Below are 18,697 nucleotides of genomic sequence, written 5' to 3'. Positions count from 1 at the left end.
ATCAGCCTCTGTGTGACTTTCTTTTGCCCTTTCGTTTCTCTCTGCATTATTTGTCTTCCAGGATCAGCAACAAAATATCACTCTTATCAAATAGCTGCCTTTCATTAAAGCAGAGCCATCTGCTCTTGTTCCTCCATGATTGTCAGTCAATTGGCAGAATTGTGCATGTAAAGCCCAGTTTAAAGCAAAGGGATGGAGATCAAAGGTAGCCACTGACCCATCCCCCTTCGCTTGTTTCCTGTCAGGTTTTTCTGCAGTCTCAGGGGATTTAACAGAAAAGCTGGCAATGTCTCATCCACTCCTCTAAATCAGAGTGGAATATTCAGAAATAGGAATTTTTGCACAATGCTGAACCCAACAACTCCCCCATCATGAGCTATCTGCTGACGTTTGGGGTTTTCTCTAATGAGACCAAGCCAGACAGTGTAGCCGAGGAAACAGAATAAATTCTGAGGCTGATGTGCTCTGGAAAATCAAACAAATTAGACACAAAAAAACATCAACACACAATTATTAAACCTTAAGTACAAACCATCTGATTTTATTACACAGACAATTCTTTCAGTGCCACAGAGAACCTTCATATTGTGATTTAAAATCACATAATTAGATCGTAAACCTTATAAGTGAAAAGGCATCAATGCTGAAAAAAGACATTTTATAACTTCAAACAAGCACATCGACTGCATCACTCCCCATGCACTTGTTATGCTGCCACAATGAGAGGCTGTAGATTTGGTTTTATTAATGACCATAAGAGTTGAAAGCAGAAATATTTTCAGCTCTTCACCTCATTGTAAATGAACCTGCTCAAAAAAGTGGAATATCTCTTTCACATTTTGAAGGTGGATTTAGAAATGTGACTTCATCATACAGACCTCAAATTAATTCTTGAAAATGAGTGACTCTTTTTTGGCCTGTGGTTATTGTTAACAAATTTTAAAAGTAAATGTATGATATGTTGAATTAATTATTAGCTGAAAAACAGGGACATTTTACATTTATTGACTATTTCTTAATTGAACTAGATATTATAAAATTATGTAAAAACTGTTTGTGTCATGTTCCGTGTTTTTCTGTTGTGTTTATCTGAGTTTTCTGTGTCCTGTGTCTCCTCGTTGTCCTGTCTTCCCCTTGATTGTTCCCAGGTGTGTCTTGTTCTCCTGATTACCCTCGGTGTATTTAGTCCCTCCTGTGTCTTTTGTTCCTCGTCGGGTCTTTGTCGTAAGTTGTCATATTTTGTCGTTGTTGGTCGCACATTGTCGCCGTTTAGTGTTTTTCCGCCTGTAAGACCAGTTGCTACCGGTGTGAGCCCTGGCTTCCGCTCAGCCGTGCTGCCTGGCCGCGGACCACTCTGCTTTGGACTGTGTTTCTGGACTGTTTCTCATCATTAAATATTCACCTTTCACCTACCTGGGCCTCCAGCGTCTGCCTCACCATCTCCACCACCATACTTCATGACAGTTTGTTTTTTCACTGTCTCACATTAAATATGATTGACCTTTTCCTGTGTCTGTCAGCTATGATTAACACAATTCTTTCTACTTCCTGAATGCCAGAATTATGATTTACATTTTCTTGATTTCCCCAAAGTCATATGTTTGAAGATATTTTCTCAGTATTCAGTAGAAATACCTGACATGTCAGAGGTATTTCTCTAAGCTACTAACATTCAGTTAAATGAGTAAGTAAAAATATTAAGGTAAAATGAAGACGACCAGCAATTAAAGCTGTAAAAATGAAAAATAAGATTCGAACCCACAGCGTGGTGCAATGACATCGTATTTTAGTATTTTGAGAAAGTTGCAATTCTTGATATTTTCTGCAACCTCAACCAAAGAAATGGAAGTAGATTTTAAGTAAAGGATTAGGAGAGAGGCCATGGATGATTAAGCTCGTTATGTTACTGAATAGAGGCTCAAACCTTTTTCCATTCTACAGCATATCTATGTAATGAATGACACAAATGGGTGCCGCAGCTAAGTATTGGAACTGTCGCATCATTTATCCCTTTCTTTTAATTGTATTTATTTATTTTTACATATTTTCAGCATTATCATATTAGATTATATAACCTGCCTCTTAGTCCAATTCACAATGTTTTCATGTCATTTTGTGTTTGCTCTATTGTAGTATAGTACCACTATTGGGTACCGTCACAAAGCAGGACTTGCTTGTCAATTCCAATTTCTTGCTGAAGTCTGACGTTTTTTTTTTCATGGTTGTTCATACTACTAAATGATGTGACCGCAATGAGTCTTTTTTGTGAATGGTTTATGTTCCCAAAGTGACCCGCATGCACAGATGAAGAAGGAGTGCTTGGTTTATGGAAGTTATAATGGATGCTGATTTTAAAATTAATTCAAAGATGGGAGATACCACTATTGTCACAAAATCATAGCAAGAAAAAAAGCTGATACAGAAAGCACAATTAATACCAATGTTGTTTTGTTAATCATTAACTGCAGCTCCTGTAGAGAAGTTTGGATGTTTAGTCAGAGCCAGCTACAAAGTTAATGGTGTGTACTCACTTCTATAATAAATATATGAGATAAATTAATAATAGTATATACAAGAAGCACAGTAGCAGAGTCTAAAATCTTAAAAATCATGCAAGGTCACCAGCAGAGTAGGGCCCAACATAAAGTCATCCCTCTGGAAAGCAGTGGCCTACCTCTAGCTCTTTTTTTCCCTTTGTACAAATCTACCGTATAATCTGTGTTGGCATTGTGCCATATATAAAATCCATGACCCGTAACTGTCACTAATCCACCAACTGATTCACATGTCTAGTGTGTGCTCACTGACACAGTGGCTCTGATCTGCTGAGCTAATGCTGAGAGTCAAGGCTGTTTGTCTGGGGACACGAGACCAAGTTAATTCCTCTCACAGAACAAAATCCTCTGAAACAGAATCTATCTAAATAACACAGTGGTGCTTAACTGAAACCCTTAATCATAATGTTGTTTGCTGCCACCGACATGGATCATCTTCCACAGTGTGCAGCAGGTCAGGAGAACATTAAAAGCTTGATCTATAGAAAAAGATCTCTTCAAAGATTTCAGAGAACCTTTTTAAAAACTATTTTTAGTCCTTTTGATTTAAGCTTTTTCTATGATGTTGCTCTAAACTTCACTGCTGTCTGTTCTGGGTTTCATATTAAAATGATAAATAGATTGAAATGATGTGGTTCTTGAGCAGCCAGTTACTGACCTCCACCTCCTTTGACAGACCAGACTTCAGTGTCTTTGAAAAGTTAGAGGAAACAAAACACAAACAAAATTCGAAAGTCACACCTTCCACTGTGTAACATTATTTGAGTAATTTTTTGGGTTAATTTACTCACCGTTATTTTATGGCAAACAGTCATGACAGGAAATGCTTTTCATTAAAATTTATATTCACAAAACAGAATTGTTCATCATTCAACTGATGGTGGGAATCTCACTCAAATACCAGATTACAATTCATCTGATGATGGGCTGAACTGAGCCCATGCTGTCAGCGCCTGCAGCTGCATGGCGGTGCACACTGTACCTACCTTGAGATTTTCCTTTGATTAAAAAGAGGTGTAGTTATTATTATCATTATTATCATTTTTAAAAATAATTTTCTATTTATTCATTCTAGTCATTTATTATTAACACAAGATTATTAACACATCCTTTTTTGAAGCCCAGACCTGTGTGTGTGTGTTTGTGTGTTTAGACACATGAGGTCTTAACCTGAATGTTAGTGGTCAGGTTACTTTGGTTTATTTGGTGGCTTGGCATGCAGGTTCTTTTTGTAAGCTAAATGTGACCAGCTAGCTAAAACTGAATAAATTGAGTTTTAACTCTGCTACGGTCCAAAGAGCTGTTAAGTGGACTCCGCCTGAACTTTTCGTTCTGTGTGCAGTGCCGATGGGCTTGCACTGACCCGGCGTGTGCTTTTACCAGGTTTTGTTTTCATGGTTTCAGGAACTGAAGCGCTAACACTCTTACTGCCATGTTCTGCCTGAGCATAGCAGTAAGACAGCAGAAGGGTTAATCAGTAAAATCTAGTCAAAACGTTTTCCAAAAAAAATAGAATGGTGCTTGTATTTGTGTGGGTTAGGTTTGTACTGGTTTTGTGCGCTGTACAAAGAGGGATTTGGAAGATGTGTTCATGTGGGTCAGGTGCAGACTTAGCTTTGCACCCTCTCACAATATTCTGCAGCCAGTCCTGCTGTCAGTAGTTCTGGAGTCTCTACCAATCCGAGGAATTCCCTCATAAAACCATTTTTACCCCTGAGCCTTATATTAGGATGTTGCAGCCAGCCAGAACATTTACTGCTTTTTGGTGAAAGTCAATGATATTGTCTACTTTGTGACTTTAGTGAATAGCTCTGCCGTGTCAGCAAATAATGAATGAGAGAATTCTAAGGGTCTGGCTCAGACACAGGTCAGAGGAAATCCAAGTACAGGGTTCCATAACCTTCTGATGGGAAAGAAACACCTGGAACTGTAAATCTGATGATTGCTCCAATCATCCAATTTCCATTGCCAGATTTTTAGTTGACCTGGCTGATAAGTAAAGAATACTATTGGGATGGTTGTGCGTGGGGGGAGGGATTATGGACATGTGGATTATGTTCCATATCTGCTGCAGATAACCTCTTTTACTTGACTTGTTTGTGTAGTAATACATCTACTGCATGACCTGCTCTGTTTGGATGACATGGAGTTGTCAGTGAGCCTTTGACTCATTAATATGCTCAACATGAATGTGCAGAAACACAGTAAAGATCAGAGTCAGTTTACAGGATAAGAGATCCTGTGGTGAATCAGGAAGATGGACTCAGACAAAGTGTTAGGAGGATGAAGGCTCTCATGATGCAGACCAAACCATGGGGGGAATCTTTCATTGGGCACCAAGCAGCTCACTGTACCTAAAGTTACAGCCATCAAAGAAGACAAAGCTGCATTTGGAAGAATACAGGAACTAGAGGTCCTGGAATGATGGCAAGTGGCTACTATCATGTTCAGAGACCAACATAAATTACTCTACATAACCTCACATAACTGCCATCTGCTGCATTGTATGTTGACACTGAGTGGAGGGGAGCAATCCATTGTGAGTAACAACAGCACCATGTTGTAGGGAGCTATGGAGTAAAGCTTTCACCTTTCACCTTTGATCAGGATTCATGGGATCTTGGTGGCTAGGCTCCATGAAAAAGGTAGTCTGAGCTCATTTCATTGTCAGTGACTTCTGATTGGTTAGATTTATGCTTCATATGTTAGAGTGCAACTTTTCTAAAAGCATATTTATCATTTAAATATTTCCCTTGTACGTTCTCAGCAAATCCATATTTTGAGGAGAATTCTTGAGACAGAAAGTGGGAAAACAAACGCAGATGTTAACCCTAACCCTTTCCAGCTTTCTTGATGGTCATTTTAGCTTTAATGTGAATTAGATTTGTCAGGTAAGCAATAGCTCACCTTTACACTCAATAAAAGAAATCACCTCATCTGCACTATTCTTTTCCTCATCTCTCCTCAATGTCTCTGACATTTAAACAAACTGCCCTCCCCCACGTTTCAGACCACTTCATATCGTCACCACTATCACTGCTACTCTTTGTTCCCCGTGAGCCTGGACAAAAGCTCTTTTTACTATACCTGCATTTTATCTGAATCTTAGTCAGATTTTAATTTGCTCACATTTTCCCCCAAAATAATGACTTGAAATAATAATCTACTTCCACAGGATTATCATGTACAGATTTGATCATCGAAACCTTCAAAGTGACCTTGCATTAATGTTAAATAGATTTAAATGTATTCATTTTTTAGATATTTTATCCTGGCCTGCATTTTTGATTTCTATAGCCTTATAAAGTTATCCTGTTCTGTACAGGACATATTAGGAACCTTGAGGACCAGGTTATTTTCTTCACTTTGTCAGACTTTGTCAGAGCCACACAGAGACGCCCTGAGTCAGGAGGCTGGCCCCCGCAGCACAGCTGGCCCCCGCAGCACAGCTGGCCCCCGCAGCACAGCTGGCCCCTGCAGCACAGCTGGCCCCCGCAGCACAGCACAAAGCTACGAATGTGGCATTGAACTTAATTGTTTCAGGTAAAGTTAAAGTAAAAAGTTCCTTTAAGTTAAAATTTGTAACTTTTAAGTCAATTCAACACAGAATTAACTTAATCATTAAACTAAACTGTGAGATTAATGCAAATAAGTCCATAACATGATCTGCAGCCCAAATACACTTCTTAGAGTGTATTATCCATTCTGTCTGAATTATCTTTTGGTCACTGTTCTTTTACAAATGTAATTTTTTTCTTAACCAACTTTATTATAATACTACTTTTCTGTACATGGATCTACCTTAACCAGTAAACATGGCATCGTCTGAATGGAGCAGATGCAATGCTGCAGCATGTTTGTCAATACATTTACACTAGAAACATCTCACAAGCTCTAAATAATTGAAAATCTGGAAATTATTACAATTTCTTCTGAGTTAGAAGCCTAACTAACTCAGAAGAAGTTAGAGTTCTTCTAACTTCAATGAAATTGTTCTAAATGACGTGTTGAGAAAGCAGGCTGGCGTCCTGATCTCAGCTCCTCCTGTCCTGTTCCAGCTCAACTCAAAGCAGCAGTGTGTGTCTTTTAAACCATGAACACTGAGAAACAGTCTGACAATAATATGCTTTTGATATTATATTACTGTTTTTAATTGCAGTTGCAGTGGACAGAGATCTGTGTTTATAGATTTCCAGGGCTGTGAATTTTGTGTGCTGCGTGTCAGAAAAGCTGTTTCATCATGAGGTGGCGGTGGGGCAGCGCGGCAGGTCACTATTAATGTGTGACTCTAATTAGTATTTGTACATGTTTGATTTCAGATCTTACTTTGAAAATACAAGTACTGGCCTTGTAAAAAGGAGGTAAAAATATTTTGCTTAAAAAAAAAAGTTAAAATTTGAAATTTTTAACCATAGGTTTACCTATTCTTTTCTAATATAATCTAGAATATATGCAGTTGTGTTATATTACCTACAATGTTTACTATCTTGGAAAACATTTTTCTTTCCTTATTTCAGTTAATCTTACACAACTTCTACTTCTACTCCAAAGACAGAAATAAAACACACCTTTCATATTCAACTATATAATGTGTCATCAAAAGATTACATGTGAACTGCTAAAAAGGCCTTTTAAAAATGCCAATGTGGTTGCTATAAAATAATTAGTCTTCTAATTACTTATTACTAGATTTAAGAATGATAATCTTGAAAATTGGACTCATAAATTAATAAAAACAGGCAAAGAAAACCAGTTTGTAACATATGTTTGAATTTCGCCTCTGGTTTATCCGGAGAGCAGCGGTGCATTTAGCAAACAGCACAGAGTGCTCAGTAACACGTTCCAGAAGCAGATCCCTGTGCAGCAACATGACACCATAAATGAGCCGTGTAATGTTCCTTCCTGAAAGGGATAGCTTCCCTCTTCTGACAAGTCTTATGAAAGATGCATGAACACTGCTTTGGCTAAACTCAGCAAGTATGAACTGAAAGTAGGCACAAGCAGCAGTGTTTTCTATCATCACATTTTCAAACTTAGTTTGTTAGATGTAATTAAACCTCACATGATCTCTAGATGTAATAAAACTACTTATTACTGGGCAAAAGAGGAAACGAGGAATGAAAATACAGAAACTCAAAAGGAAAGAGACAAAAAGAAACTGGATCTGCAAACTGTGACAGTGGTTGCAATAAACTGACCAAAGACTGTCATAGTTTTGCAGCTGTGTTTAGATGTCAGTGCTTGTTAAGTTGAAAGAGTTGGCTTTTGGTGCCTACAAGAAAAACAGATCTCTGCCTTGTCAATTCCTTAGTAGCAGTCCTTTTGATTTGACTGTCTGCAGAGCAACACTTTCACACACTCACACCAACGCCAGCTGAAAATACGACAGAATAAAACACCCTGCAGAATATCCCTTTAGTTGCAGCATTGCAGCAGCAGATAGGTTAGATAAAGTACAGAGAAACAGATTGCCAGGTTCTTGCTTGTGTATAATTTAGACTTCTCTGTTTGCAACAATGGTGACCCTTAAAAAAATAAATGACACTAGGTATACTATAAAGTATATGTGAGCCAAGTTTTTACTGCTAATGAAAGAAAACCCAAATATGGGAACAAGTGAGGGAATTTCCGTTTTCATTTGTTTCTTTGTCAGTTTATTGGTCTTGAACTGTGTTCCACATAGTTGCTGTTGCAGATGCTTGTGTTGTTTAAAAAATATAGCTAATGAAAGATTCATTTGCATTTTTTCTAACAAGTGGATAATAAACCAATCTGCTTCAGTTCCTTTACATTTAGTGGCTCTGAGGCTGACAAACGATTCAATGAATAATCACACCCGACTGCTGAAGAGTTCCGAAAATAAATGGGTAAATCAACGTGTCCATGTTCATTTTGCTTAAAAAAACATGTGGCTGAACTTTGCTGTTAATGATTTACTTGAATCTGCACAACAAAAACAGAAGTACTTTTTATAAGGTTCAGCTAATTTGTTCTGGTAGGACTAAAGGCAGTGAGTGTTCAGTTTGATGATCTGGGACAGCAGGTCAGCTGGTCACCGATTCTCCTGGTTAGGACTTTGTGTGAAAGTTTTTCCTTGTAGACAATTGAGTGGGGTAGAATGGGCCTGTGCTTTATAAATAGTCTTCCTAGTCAGGGTGGAAAGAAAGAATGATGGAATATCAATCCAGGTCAAGTACAGAGAGTAAAGTACTCTGTAGAGCTAAATCCTGGCTGTTTTTAAAAAGTGATCATCACACACAGCATCACCCATCGTCTCATGCAGTCCCACAAGCACTTAGGCTGTCTAATACTCTTCTGAGGCGTTCTCTCTGCTGACCTCCACTCAGTGCGTACATTAAGTGATGGTTGGAGCCGCCTACAGACTTTTTACTCCCCCCTTGATGTTACTTACAGCTGAAACCAGTCATTCTGTCTCATTGTTGCAAGACACACAAAACTTAGGCTTCTCAGTGCTCTCGACCTTTTCAGACTTTTTATCACAGATGTGTTCAGCACCGGAACATAGCTTGACTGCTGCCATTTTTCATTTCCTTCACCTTTATATCTAAAAGCATTTATCTCTGTAAATACCAAGACAGAGACAGTTATCACCAACTGAAACCAGTACAGATGATAAGGTGGGATGTCTGACAGCTGCATAGAGGAATACAAAAACCCATAAATAAATATTCATTGCGCAGGTTTTATATCCATCATGTATGTCATGTAAAGTACTTTTAAAAGAAATGTTCCTCCTCTGCTTTTCTCTTTTTGGATCAGGTTGTATGAGTTCACATGCCCTAACCCTAACCCTAACCCTAGGTGACAAAAAGATGTGAAAACATTACTGGCAGCATTGCGTTAGGTTTCTAAAGTCCATTCAAAAAGAAGTGGAATTGATCTCTGTAGGTTTTCCAAATTGCCATCTCTGTTTTCACAAGCACTTCTGATTTTGGGTTTGGTTAACAGGGTATACCAGAACCAGCAGATGGTTGACCCAAATGCTTTTGGGGTGATGATGATGACGACGGTAGGACTTCGCCCTGTGATTGGTGGGTCCCTGGGTTGATCCCCGATCCCTCTGTTGTTGTGTCCTTGGGCAAGACACTTCACCCACCTTGGGCCGATGGTCTCGCTTCTGTAACTACTGTCCGTTAGCTTGCCATCATCAGTGTGTTACTGTGTGTGTGTGTGAATGGGAATGTCTGATTCCGTGTAAAGCATCTTTGAGTGTCCTGATAGTTTTTTTTGTACGTCTGATACAGCAAATTTCTAAATTTTATAATTAGCTTTCCTCTCAGCTTGGGCTAACAGTACCCAGTCTTTAATCCATTTGCTGCTGAGCTGGATGCTCTCACAGATTAATACTGCTTTAGTGGAAATATGGAATGTCTTTTGTCTGATGCCTTTTATTTCTGTAAGTAGGTTCATTTTAACTCTTATGAGTAGCTAGGGAATAACTGTCATATTCAGAAATGATGGTGAACACCTGCCTGCTCCTGAAACAATAATGTCTGGAGAAGTAATACTTCAGGACTTTAAAAGTGTTCCACTTTTAACAGAGTTGGATGTGGTTAAAAAGTGCAGCACAGATCGTTCCTTATACTCATAGCATTAACTTTTGTCTGTAGTTTTATTCACAACTTTAGTTCACTGCTGATTTTTATCAGATAACTTACCTACGGCCCAAGGTGTGATAAGGTAAATGTAAAACTACAATTGATGAGGAGATATTTTGGGAAATCAGAGGTGTCTGTAATACAGACCACTACAAGAAATCTTACCTGCCAACAGCCATCACCATTTTCAATAACTCTTTGAAGAATCTGAATTAATGAGCTTCAACAACATTTATTTTCCCTTTGGGAGTAACAAAGTATTTTTGAATTGAATTGAATTATTATGTGAATTATTTCCTCATTCTCACTGAAGGAGGGCAAGAAGTGCCACTGAACGTTGCCAGGTCTGCAGCTGTCTTTTTTATTTGGGTCAGTTCTTTTCCACCTCTTTTGATTTGTATTGATCCAAACTCTGCTTGCAGCTATAGCCTACTGCTGTGCTCATTGTATTGTTGAGTAAAACCCCAAATTACAGCTTAGAAAAGTTCAGATCTGCAAACTGCTGCTTGATATTTCTATTTTAATTGCTTTGTTCATACTTAGACTTAGACTTAGACTCATACTTTATTGATCCCTTGGGAAGACTCCCTCAGGAAATTGAAGTTACCAGCAGCTTACAGGCAGAAAAGTGGCACACAGTGCGCAAAATACAAAAGAATACAAGAAATACAAATTAAATACAAAGGTACACACTAAATGTGAGTAGCCAAAACCCTAAATTAAGCAAAAATAAGCAAGAAATAAGAATATAAATAAAATATAAATAAAAAATATAAATACAACACCAAAGAAAATATAGGAATTTGGCAGATAGATTGACCAGTGATATGATATTGCACTATATGGTTTGGCCCGATAAGTATGGATATTTGCAGAAAAGTACAAGGGGTCACTACTCCTTCTTCCCTCTGTCCTGTGTCACCTCCGACCCCCAGTAAGGAGTTGTACAGTCTGAAGGCGTGGGGGACAAAGGAGTTCTTGAATCTATTGGTCCGGCACTTGGGAAGCAGCAGTCTGTCACTGAACAGGCTCCTCTGGCTGCTGATGACGGCGTGTAGAGGGTGGCTGCTATCGTCCATGATGTCCAGCAGTTTGTTCAGTGTCCTCGCCTCTGCCACCGTCACCAGAGAGTCCAGCTTCATGCCGACCACAGAGCCGGCACGCCTGATCAGTTTGTCCAGTCTGGACGTGTCCTTCTTGGATGTGCTGCCTCCCCAGCACACCACGGTGTAGAAGAGGACACTGGCGATCACTGACTGGTAGAACATCCACAGCAGTTTGCTGCAGATGTTAAAGGACCGCAGTCTCCTCAGGAAGTACATCCTGCTCTGCACCTTCCCGTACAGGTGGCTGGTGTTTTTTGACCAATCCAGTTTACTGTCCAGCCACATCCCGAGGTACTTGTAGGAGCCCACGACCTCAACCTCAGTTCCCTCTAGTACGACTGGTCTCGGCTTTGGTCTGGACCTCCCAAAGTCTATAACCAGCTCCTTCGTCCTAGCGGTGTTGAGTTCCAGGTGGTTTGTGTGGCACCAGAGAGCAAAGTCCCTCACCAGACAGCGATATTCCTCCTCTCTGTCGTCCCTGATACATCCGACTATGGCTGTGTCATCAGCATACTTCTGTATGTGGCACAGCTCCGAGTTGTAGTGGAAGTCAGAGGAGTACAGGGTGAAGAGAAGAGGGGCCAGCACTGTGCCCTGAGGGGCTCCTGTGCTGCTGACCACAGTGTCAGACACGGTGTCCTTTAGCCTGACATACTGCGGCCTGTTGGTGAGGTAACTATGGATCCAGGTGACCAGGTGCTGGTCCACTCCCATGCTGTTTAGTTTGTCCTGGAGCAGAAGGGGCTGGATTGTATTGAAGGCACTGGAGAATACTATCTTCAAAGGTAATGGCTTAGTTGTTAAAAACTGATTCTATTTAACACAAATTAACAATTTTAATAATTTTTGCAATTTAATTTAGTGTTTGAATTTTCTTAGTGAGTAGCTTGTTCCTGCATGGAATCAGTTCAGAACTTTTAGAAATCCAAAACTGACTGGAACTCTGGTGAACTAAGGTATCCCAAAAGTGCTGCATTCTGTTGACCGCTTGTGTAACATCTGACCTCTTTGGATTAATTTTAAATTAATTTAAGTTTTCTATTCTGTATTTCACAAAAACATAGAACTAATCTTCCCTTTGCAAAAGCTATGCTTGCTCTCTAATGTATCACTGACTATTCTTGACTTCATCTGTGCAGGTCCTTGGGGTCGGTGTATGGGAAGTGAATGTGGACCTGGAGGCAGCCAGAGCAGAGCAGTATGGTGCGCCCATTCTGAAGGCTGGACCACCCTCCATACAAACTGTGACCAGACAGAGAGGCCAGACAACCAGCAGAGCTGCTTCAGAGTGTGTGACTGGCACAAAGATCAGTATGAATGGCAGCTGGGTGCTTGGAACCAGTGTGTCCCAGTGATGATGCGCAGCGCCGGGGTACAGCGGCCAACAGTGTGCAGACGGGGAGAGGAGGGCATTCAGACTCGGGAAGTGGGCTGTGTTCAGAAATCTGATGCCGAGCCTGCGGAGGACGTAATTTGTGAATACTTTGAACCTAAACCAAGGCAGGAACAGGCCTGTCTCATACCGTGTCCTCGGGACTGTGTGGTGTCTGAGTTCAGCCCGTGGACTTCATGTTCTAAAACATGTGGGATTGGCTTACGGAATCGGATACGCTTTGTTCTGACACCGCCACTATTTGGTGGGTCTGCCTGTCCAAATTTGACTGAATTTCAGACATGTCAGCCTGGCCTGTGTGAGGGAGAGGAAAACCTTTACAGCCTCAGAGTTGGACCTTGGGGCTCCTGTTCTGCACCTTTGCCCAGGATAGCCAGACAAGCTGAAAATCCACCCAAGGAGAGCAACAAGAGATCTAGAGAAAGTGACAAATCTGCTAAAGGGGGCAGCAAACAGCCAAGAGATGATGAAACACCATCCAGAGGAGGTGATAAACAGGCCAGAGAAGACAGCAAACAGTCCATGAGAGAAAGAAAAAAGATGAGAGATGATGAAAAACAGTACCAAGAAAAAGACATAAAGGCCACAGAAGGTGAGGAGAAAATGTCCAAAAATGGTAACAAACCATTTTTGAGCAAGAGAAAATTGGTCAGAGCAAACAAAAAACAGGGCAAGGCATTCAGAGAGGCAGACCGACCCAAAAGACAGAAAAAGGTCAAAAACAAGGCAAAAAAAGAGAAAATAAGAGAGAAAGGCAAAGGAAGATTAAGAGAAAAGGGGAAAACGAAAGACCCAGAAACCAGAGAGCTAATCAAAAAGAAGAGGAACAAGAATCGTCAGAACCGCCCAGGAGGAAAATTCTGGGATCTGCAAGTTGGATACCAAACCAGAGAAGTGACATGTGTACACAAGAGTGGGACCATCGAAGCTCTGAGGTACAAATGATTAGAATGACATTCTTTCTGTAAGCTTGTGAATCTGTATAGGTCCTGTTTCATTTCTCTTGCTAGAGGATCTTATCTTGTTTGGAATAAACCAAAAGTTAAAACGTTGGTGAGGTGATGTGATTTGTGATGTGATAGGTGATGTGATAGGATGTGATTTGTGTTTCACATCCTAGAAACACAAATCACAATCTTAAGAGCTGGATTGATGACATCACAGACAATGTTAGCATTGTTAGCAAAGTTACCAGCTATTAAGACACACAGGTAGAAATAGGACAAGGAACAAGAATACCTTGTCCAGCATATAACAGGTCCAGAATTCAAATTCTGGGTTGGGGTCTTTCTTTGTGAACTTTCTCAGTTGTGTTGGTGGATTGTGAGTACTCTCTGGGTTCCCTGGCTTCCTCTTACAGTTCACATTTGTGATAGATCATAGGGTCGGTGCATGCATGGTGTAGGGGTAGGGTTAGGGTAAGTTGTATATCTAAGGTAACTCTATCTAATGAGCTTCCCATAACTCTGAAAGCTTGAGATGGGCATAAAATATGTATGGATGGAAATCAAAAGATAAGTATTTTATGTTCTGACAGCTTCTTCTTAGGGTGTTACAAATAATTTCTCATACAACAAATTATTTTCTGTTTTTTGGGGATGTCTAAAGGCTGGACTTCTTTAAATATTATGATCAAGATTCATTTTCAGCTGTTAAAGCTGCAGTATGTAACTTTTACAAAAAAACATGTTTTTTACACAACTGCCATGTTGCAACAGTATAATACAAAACACATCATCTGTGAGACAAAAAATCAAGCTCCTCCACCTCCTGCCAGTGTTACTAAAGCCATCTGCAGAAATGAGACACTTCCAGGCAAAAAATACCAATCAGAGCCAGGAGGAAGCTATGCAAAATCAGACAAATGAAATGTATACCTGATACTATTATTGGAAGGGGACCTCTTGTATAGTTAATAAAGTCTGTCATTTTTATCAGGTAGTTTATATCTACAAATGAATTCTAGCTCTTACTAGTAATTGTTGGGTTGATGTTAGCAAATTCGGCCATTGAGAGTCTTTATTCAGCACTGAATTACAGTTAAGACACTAACTCTACAGAAGTGTTTGGATTAACTACCTGGTGTCAAACCATTTACGTTCTGCAAATTCTGACAGTTGTTTTAGAAAGAATGATTTTTCTTTGTGTGATTGTTGTCATTCTCATGGAGGAATGCAGACTCAGCATTCCTACAGTTAGTCTAAACATTCAAACATGATATGATAGAGGGTGCAAATTCTGGCATCTGCGGGTCTAGGGTATGTCCAAAGTTTTGAAAATTTAATAGTATTTTATGACATTCATTCACACTACAGGCAGTATTACAGCACCTTAATGAAAGTTGGCCCAAGCTCCACTTTAACATCCCCTTTAACTCATTCATCATATGAATTTTATGTGGTGTCAGAGAGCCACGCTCACTGACACCACATGAATGGCCTTGTTCTGTCTCTGGGCTCGCTCCACTCTAAAAGAGGCCAGTGAGCACAATCAACTCCATCCTAAGACAGCCCTGGCCCTACTATAGATTTTCTTGTTATGCCTGAAAGAATAGAAACCACAGACCTTTTCTCATTCTCAGCCTCTTACTGTACAGACAGATGGCTGAAAGCTTTCAAGAGGCTTAGTTACACATATTGACTGTATTATATGGGGGTCACAATACCATTGGATTATTTATTTCATATTTTGACTGAAACTAGAAACATGAAAATGACAGGACAACACAGAGACTCAACAGAACACAGGAACCTAAATAAACACACAGAAAATCCAAATTTAACTGGTTGTTGTTTTTTAAAATAAATTTCATTCAGTTGATCTGAAAAACACCTTGACATTATGTGTTGTGTTCTTATAATCAGCAGCACCTAATTAAAACTGATCATTGTCTCGTTCTGCAGCCTTTGTTCTCAGGAGATGCTGCCAGTGACCTTTCAGGCCTGTGTGATTCCCAGAGACTGTGATGTGACTGAGTGGTCTGGATGGTCAGCGTGCTCTAAGCAGTGCTACGACTCCAATGAGGTGAAAGGGGAGCGCAGTCGCAGTAGGAAAGTGAGCCAGTTTCCAATCGGTGGAGGAGTGGAGTGCCCAGAACTTGAAGAAAAAGAGCCGTGCAGCCCCCAAGACGGGGCGGTTCCTCCATGCACTGTGTGAGTGAACAACTTTTCATTTTACAACCTAACTCTTCTGACCAGAAGCAATAATAACATTATGGAGTGTCAGCCAGAGTGCTGACTTGAACCTGAAAATTGGTGGAAGGTCCTGAGGATTAGGATGATGGATCCTGGATCTTCCAACTCAAAGACTTGGAGATCATCATCAAAGATTAATTATTAAAGTATCAGTTAAAAGACTTATTTGTTCGAATGACTAAGATGAAAAGAAACTTGCGTCAAAATCTGCCAGGAATAGAAATAATTTTGGGCTTCAGTGATGTTGCTTATAAAAGACATAATGCCTGTTTTAAATATGCCACAGACTCTGTGTCCATCTCAGCATCATGTTCTAACGTAAAATATAGACTTTCTGGCATCTAATCAATGTGTTCTTTTCTTCTTAGCGTTTTGTGTTTAGTCACGCGAAGCTTAGGTTAATGTGATCTCAATCTGACACTTCATCTGCCTTCATGTGTCATCAGCTACACCTGGAAAACAACAGAGTGGACAGAGTGTAGGGTGGACATGCTGCTGAGCCAGCAGGATCGACGGCGTGGAAACCTGACAGGCTTGTGTGGAGGTGGAATCCAGACACGCGAGGTTTACTGTGTGCAGGCCAGTGCCGTCGCTCCGCCTAATCTCAGTTCCCTGAGGAGTAGAGAAGGTAACTACAGTCCTCAACATGTTATATTCAGTTGATTCTGCTAAACACGTTAGATACTCTAAACATGAGAAAACCATCTTATTTAAAGTTTTCCCAAAGTCATGAAGAGGACACTGCAGTTCTAACATAGAAAGCAAACTCTTAGACCTAAAAGTAAAACACTTTGTGCAGTAGAAACCTATCACACAGTCTGTAGCATGAAACATGAAGGTAGCAGCATTAAGATGTCTTTTCTAATGCTGGACAAGCAAGTTGGTTGAGTTAATGGGTGTAGAATGTCTAAACACTGTGGTGGGGTGTAAGTACAGCCATGCAATAAAATGATTAAATCAAAGTATGATCATCTTTTAAAAATGGCTCAGCGAAGACCCAGAGTTTATTCTATTATTTAATATTGATGCTTTCAATCCAATCTGGATGAATTTTCACTGAACTGCAAAGAAATAAAACGTCAAGATATCTGAAGTATATCCTGTTGTACTGTAGACTGATTGCCAATGTTTTGCAGAACAAATAGAACAAGATTAGACAACTTTATAGTTGAGCAAAAATGTGATGCAGTAAACATCAACTTCACAAATATTTTGAAATAAATTACCTAATAACTAAAACCAGTTTTAAATTACATGGACAAGCTGTGTTACAGATGAGCTTAGCAACAATGGCTCATCTCTCCGGACACATGTAGGACAGATAATTAAAATAGTGTCCACATGGTCATTCATTTGCATTTTGAGTTGTGTGCAGTGCAATGAAGAAAGCACTGAAATGCTTTCTTCATTGATTTTCCAGTAAATCAATGGTTGTGCTGAACACACAGAGCTGGAAGTGGCCTGGAAGCTTGCCCATTTTTATCCAGCATTGACACAGTAAGTCTCCGTCCATCTGGCTGGTGAAACTGGCATCTGTTGCTGAGATTATTCTGATCTTATGCTCACAACCAGTGGCTTGTTTTCAGCCTTCCATGCCAAGAATCCATGGTGCTAATTCTGCTAAAAGAGACGGGCAACTTCCTGGGTTTTATTCCTTACTGCTGTCTAAGTCGACATACCATAAAAAAATGCCATTGGTTGTCATGGATATTGCTTTTAGGTAGAAGATTTTAATGAAGGCATTCAGAGATGTAAAAAAATCAATAGATTCTGCTTTAGGCAATAGCCAAAAAGAAAGAGTCAAAGGAAGATATACAAGAAAAGGGAGGAGTGGAGAGTGTAGGTGGGATAAAATGTTTCTGCCAGCTCTACTGCTCATATTCATCATCCGTCCTTCAGTCTGTCATTTCCCGGACAGCATGTATGGAATCATGTCAGGTAGTATTTGGTCATACCAAGCAATAAACAGCAGCATCTTCATCCTAAATGTTTCCCATCTTGTGCTTAAGACACTTTAAAAACATTACAGCCTTTCCGTCATCCTCCAGCTGTATGAAAGTGGTTAAATAATGTCTTTTAGACTGAAATTGCCCAACTGATGCAGTGTGTTAAATGCATAAATACAACAATCTAATAAATTCCTAGAACTGTTTGAGGCAGAAATTTGTCCTTTCCACAGTCAAGGTTTCACAAGTAATAGGATTCTGCAACCTAACTTTCTTTTGAATATTTCCACAAAAGTGACAATTTACTTATCTAAAGGTGTTTTGACACCTAAAGGAAAACTGACAACAGATTCATTCATTCATTATAAGATCGGGTGATTTGTCTGAGACATCAGACAACAGAGGAGGAGGCAAAGCAACAATGTTTGCTTGATTTCTATTCTTTTTGGCAAACATTTCCACTAGATTAAATGTTTTAGCCCTTCCACAGTCTTACTGTAACGCTCAGGAAAAGCACGGCAGATGTCACAGTCGTTCAGCAAAGAACTGATGGGGGTTTCCCATCAGCTGATTAGTTCCCAAAACCATAAAAAAAAGAAGACGACTTGTAAAAGCGCACGCTGGGTTAGTGGAATCCCACCGGCACTGCGCAGAGGGTAAAAAGTTCAAGCAGAGTCCACTCTCCCCCTCTTCAGACTGTGTGAGGGCTAAAACTCCATTTATTCAGTTTTAGCTCGCTTCACAGCTTAGTCACCAAGCCACCAAATGAACCAAAGTAACCTGACTAATAAGACTGAGGTTAAGGATGACGTGTGTCTACCCCCACAAACACACACAGATGTGGACTTTGTGCAGGATGTTATGACACAAAGTAGACTTTATGT

General features: G+C 39.9%; 1 protein-coding gene across 1 annotated transcript in view; it reads left to right on the top strand.

Moving 5' to 3' along the window:
- Positions 1 to 18,697, top strand: part of thsd7aa (thrombospondin, type I, domain containing 7Aa) — a 76,239-nt gene that overhangs the window by 14,792 nt on the left and 42,750 nt on the right. The window contains exons 2-4 of the mRNA XM_055021951.1: positions 12,420 to 13,608; positions 15,577 to 15,825; positions 16,314 to 16,495. Of these exons, the coding sequence (XP_054877926.1) occupies positions 12,420 to 13,608; positions 15,577 to 15,825; positions 16,314 to 16,495 (1,620 nt within the window). The remainder of the gene's footprint in view (positions 1 to 12,419; positions 13,609 to 15,576; positions 15,826 to 16,313; positions 16,496 to 18,697) is intronic.

The sequence above is a fragment of the Poeciliopsis prolifica genome, unplaced genomic scaffold, assembly GCF_027474105.1.
Source record: "Poeciliopsis prolifica strain line A6 unplaced genomic scaffold, Auburn_PproV2 SCAFFOLD080, whole genome shotgun sequence".
Classification (NCBI taxonomy): domain Eukaryota; kingdom Metazoa; phylum Chordata; class Actinopteri; order Cyprinodontiformes; family Poeciliidae; genus Poeciliopsis; species Poeciliopsis prolifica.
The sequence above is the reverse complement of the archived record's forward strand: the minus strand, read 5'-3'. Positions and strand labels throughout refer to the sequence as shown.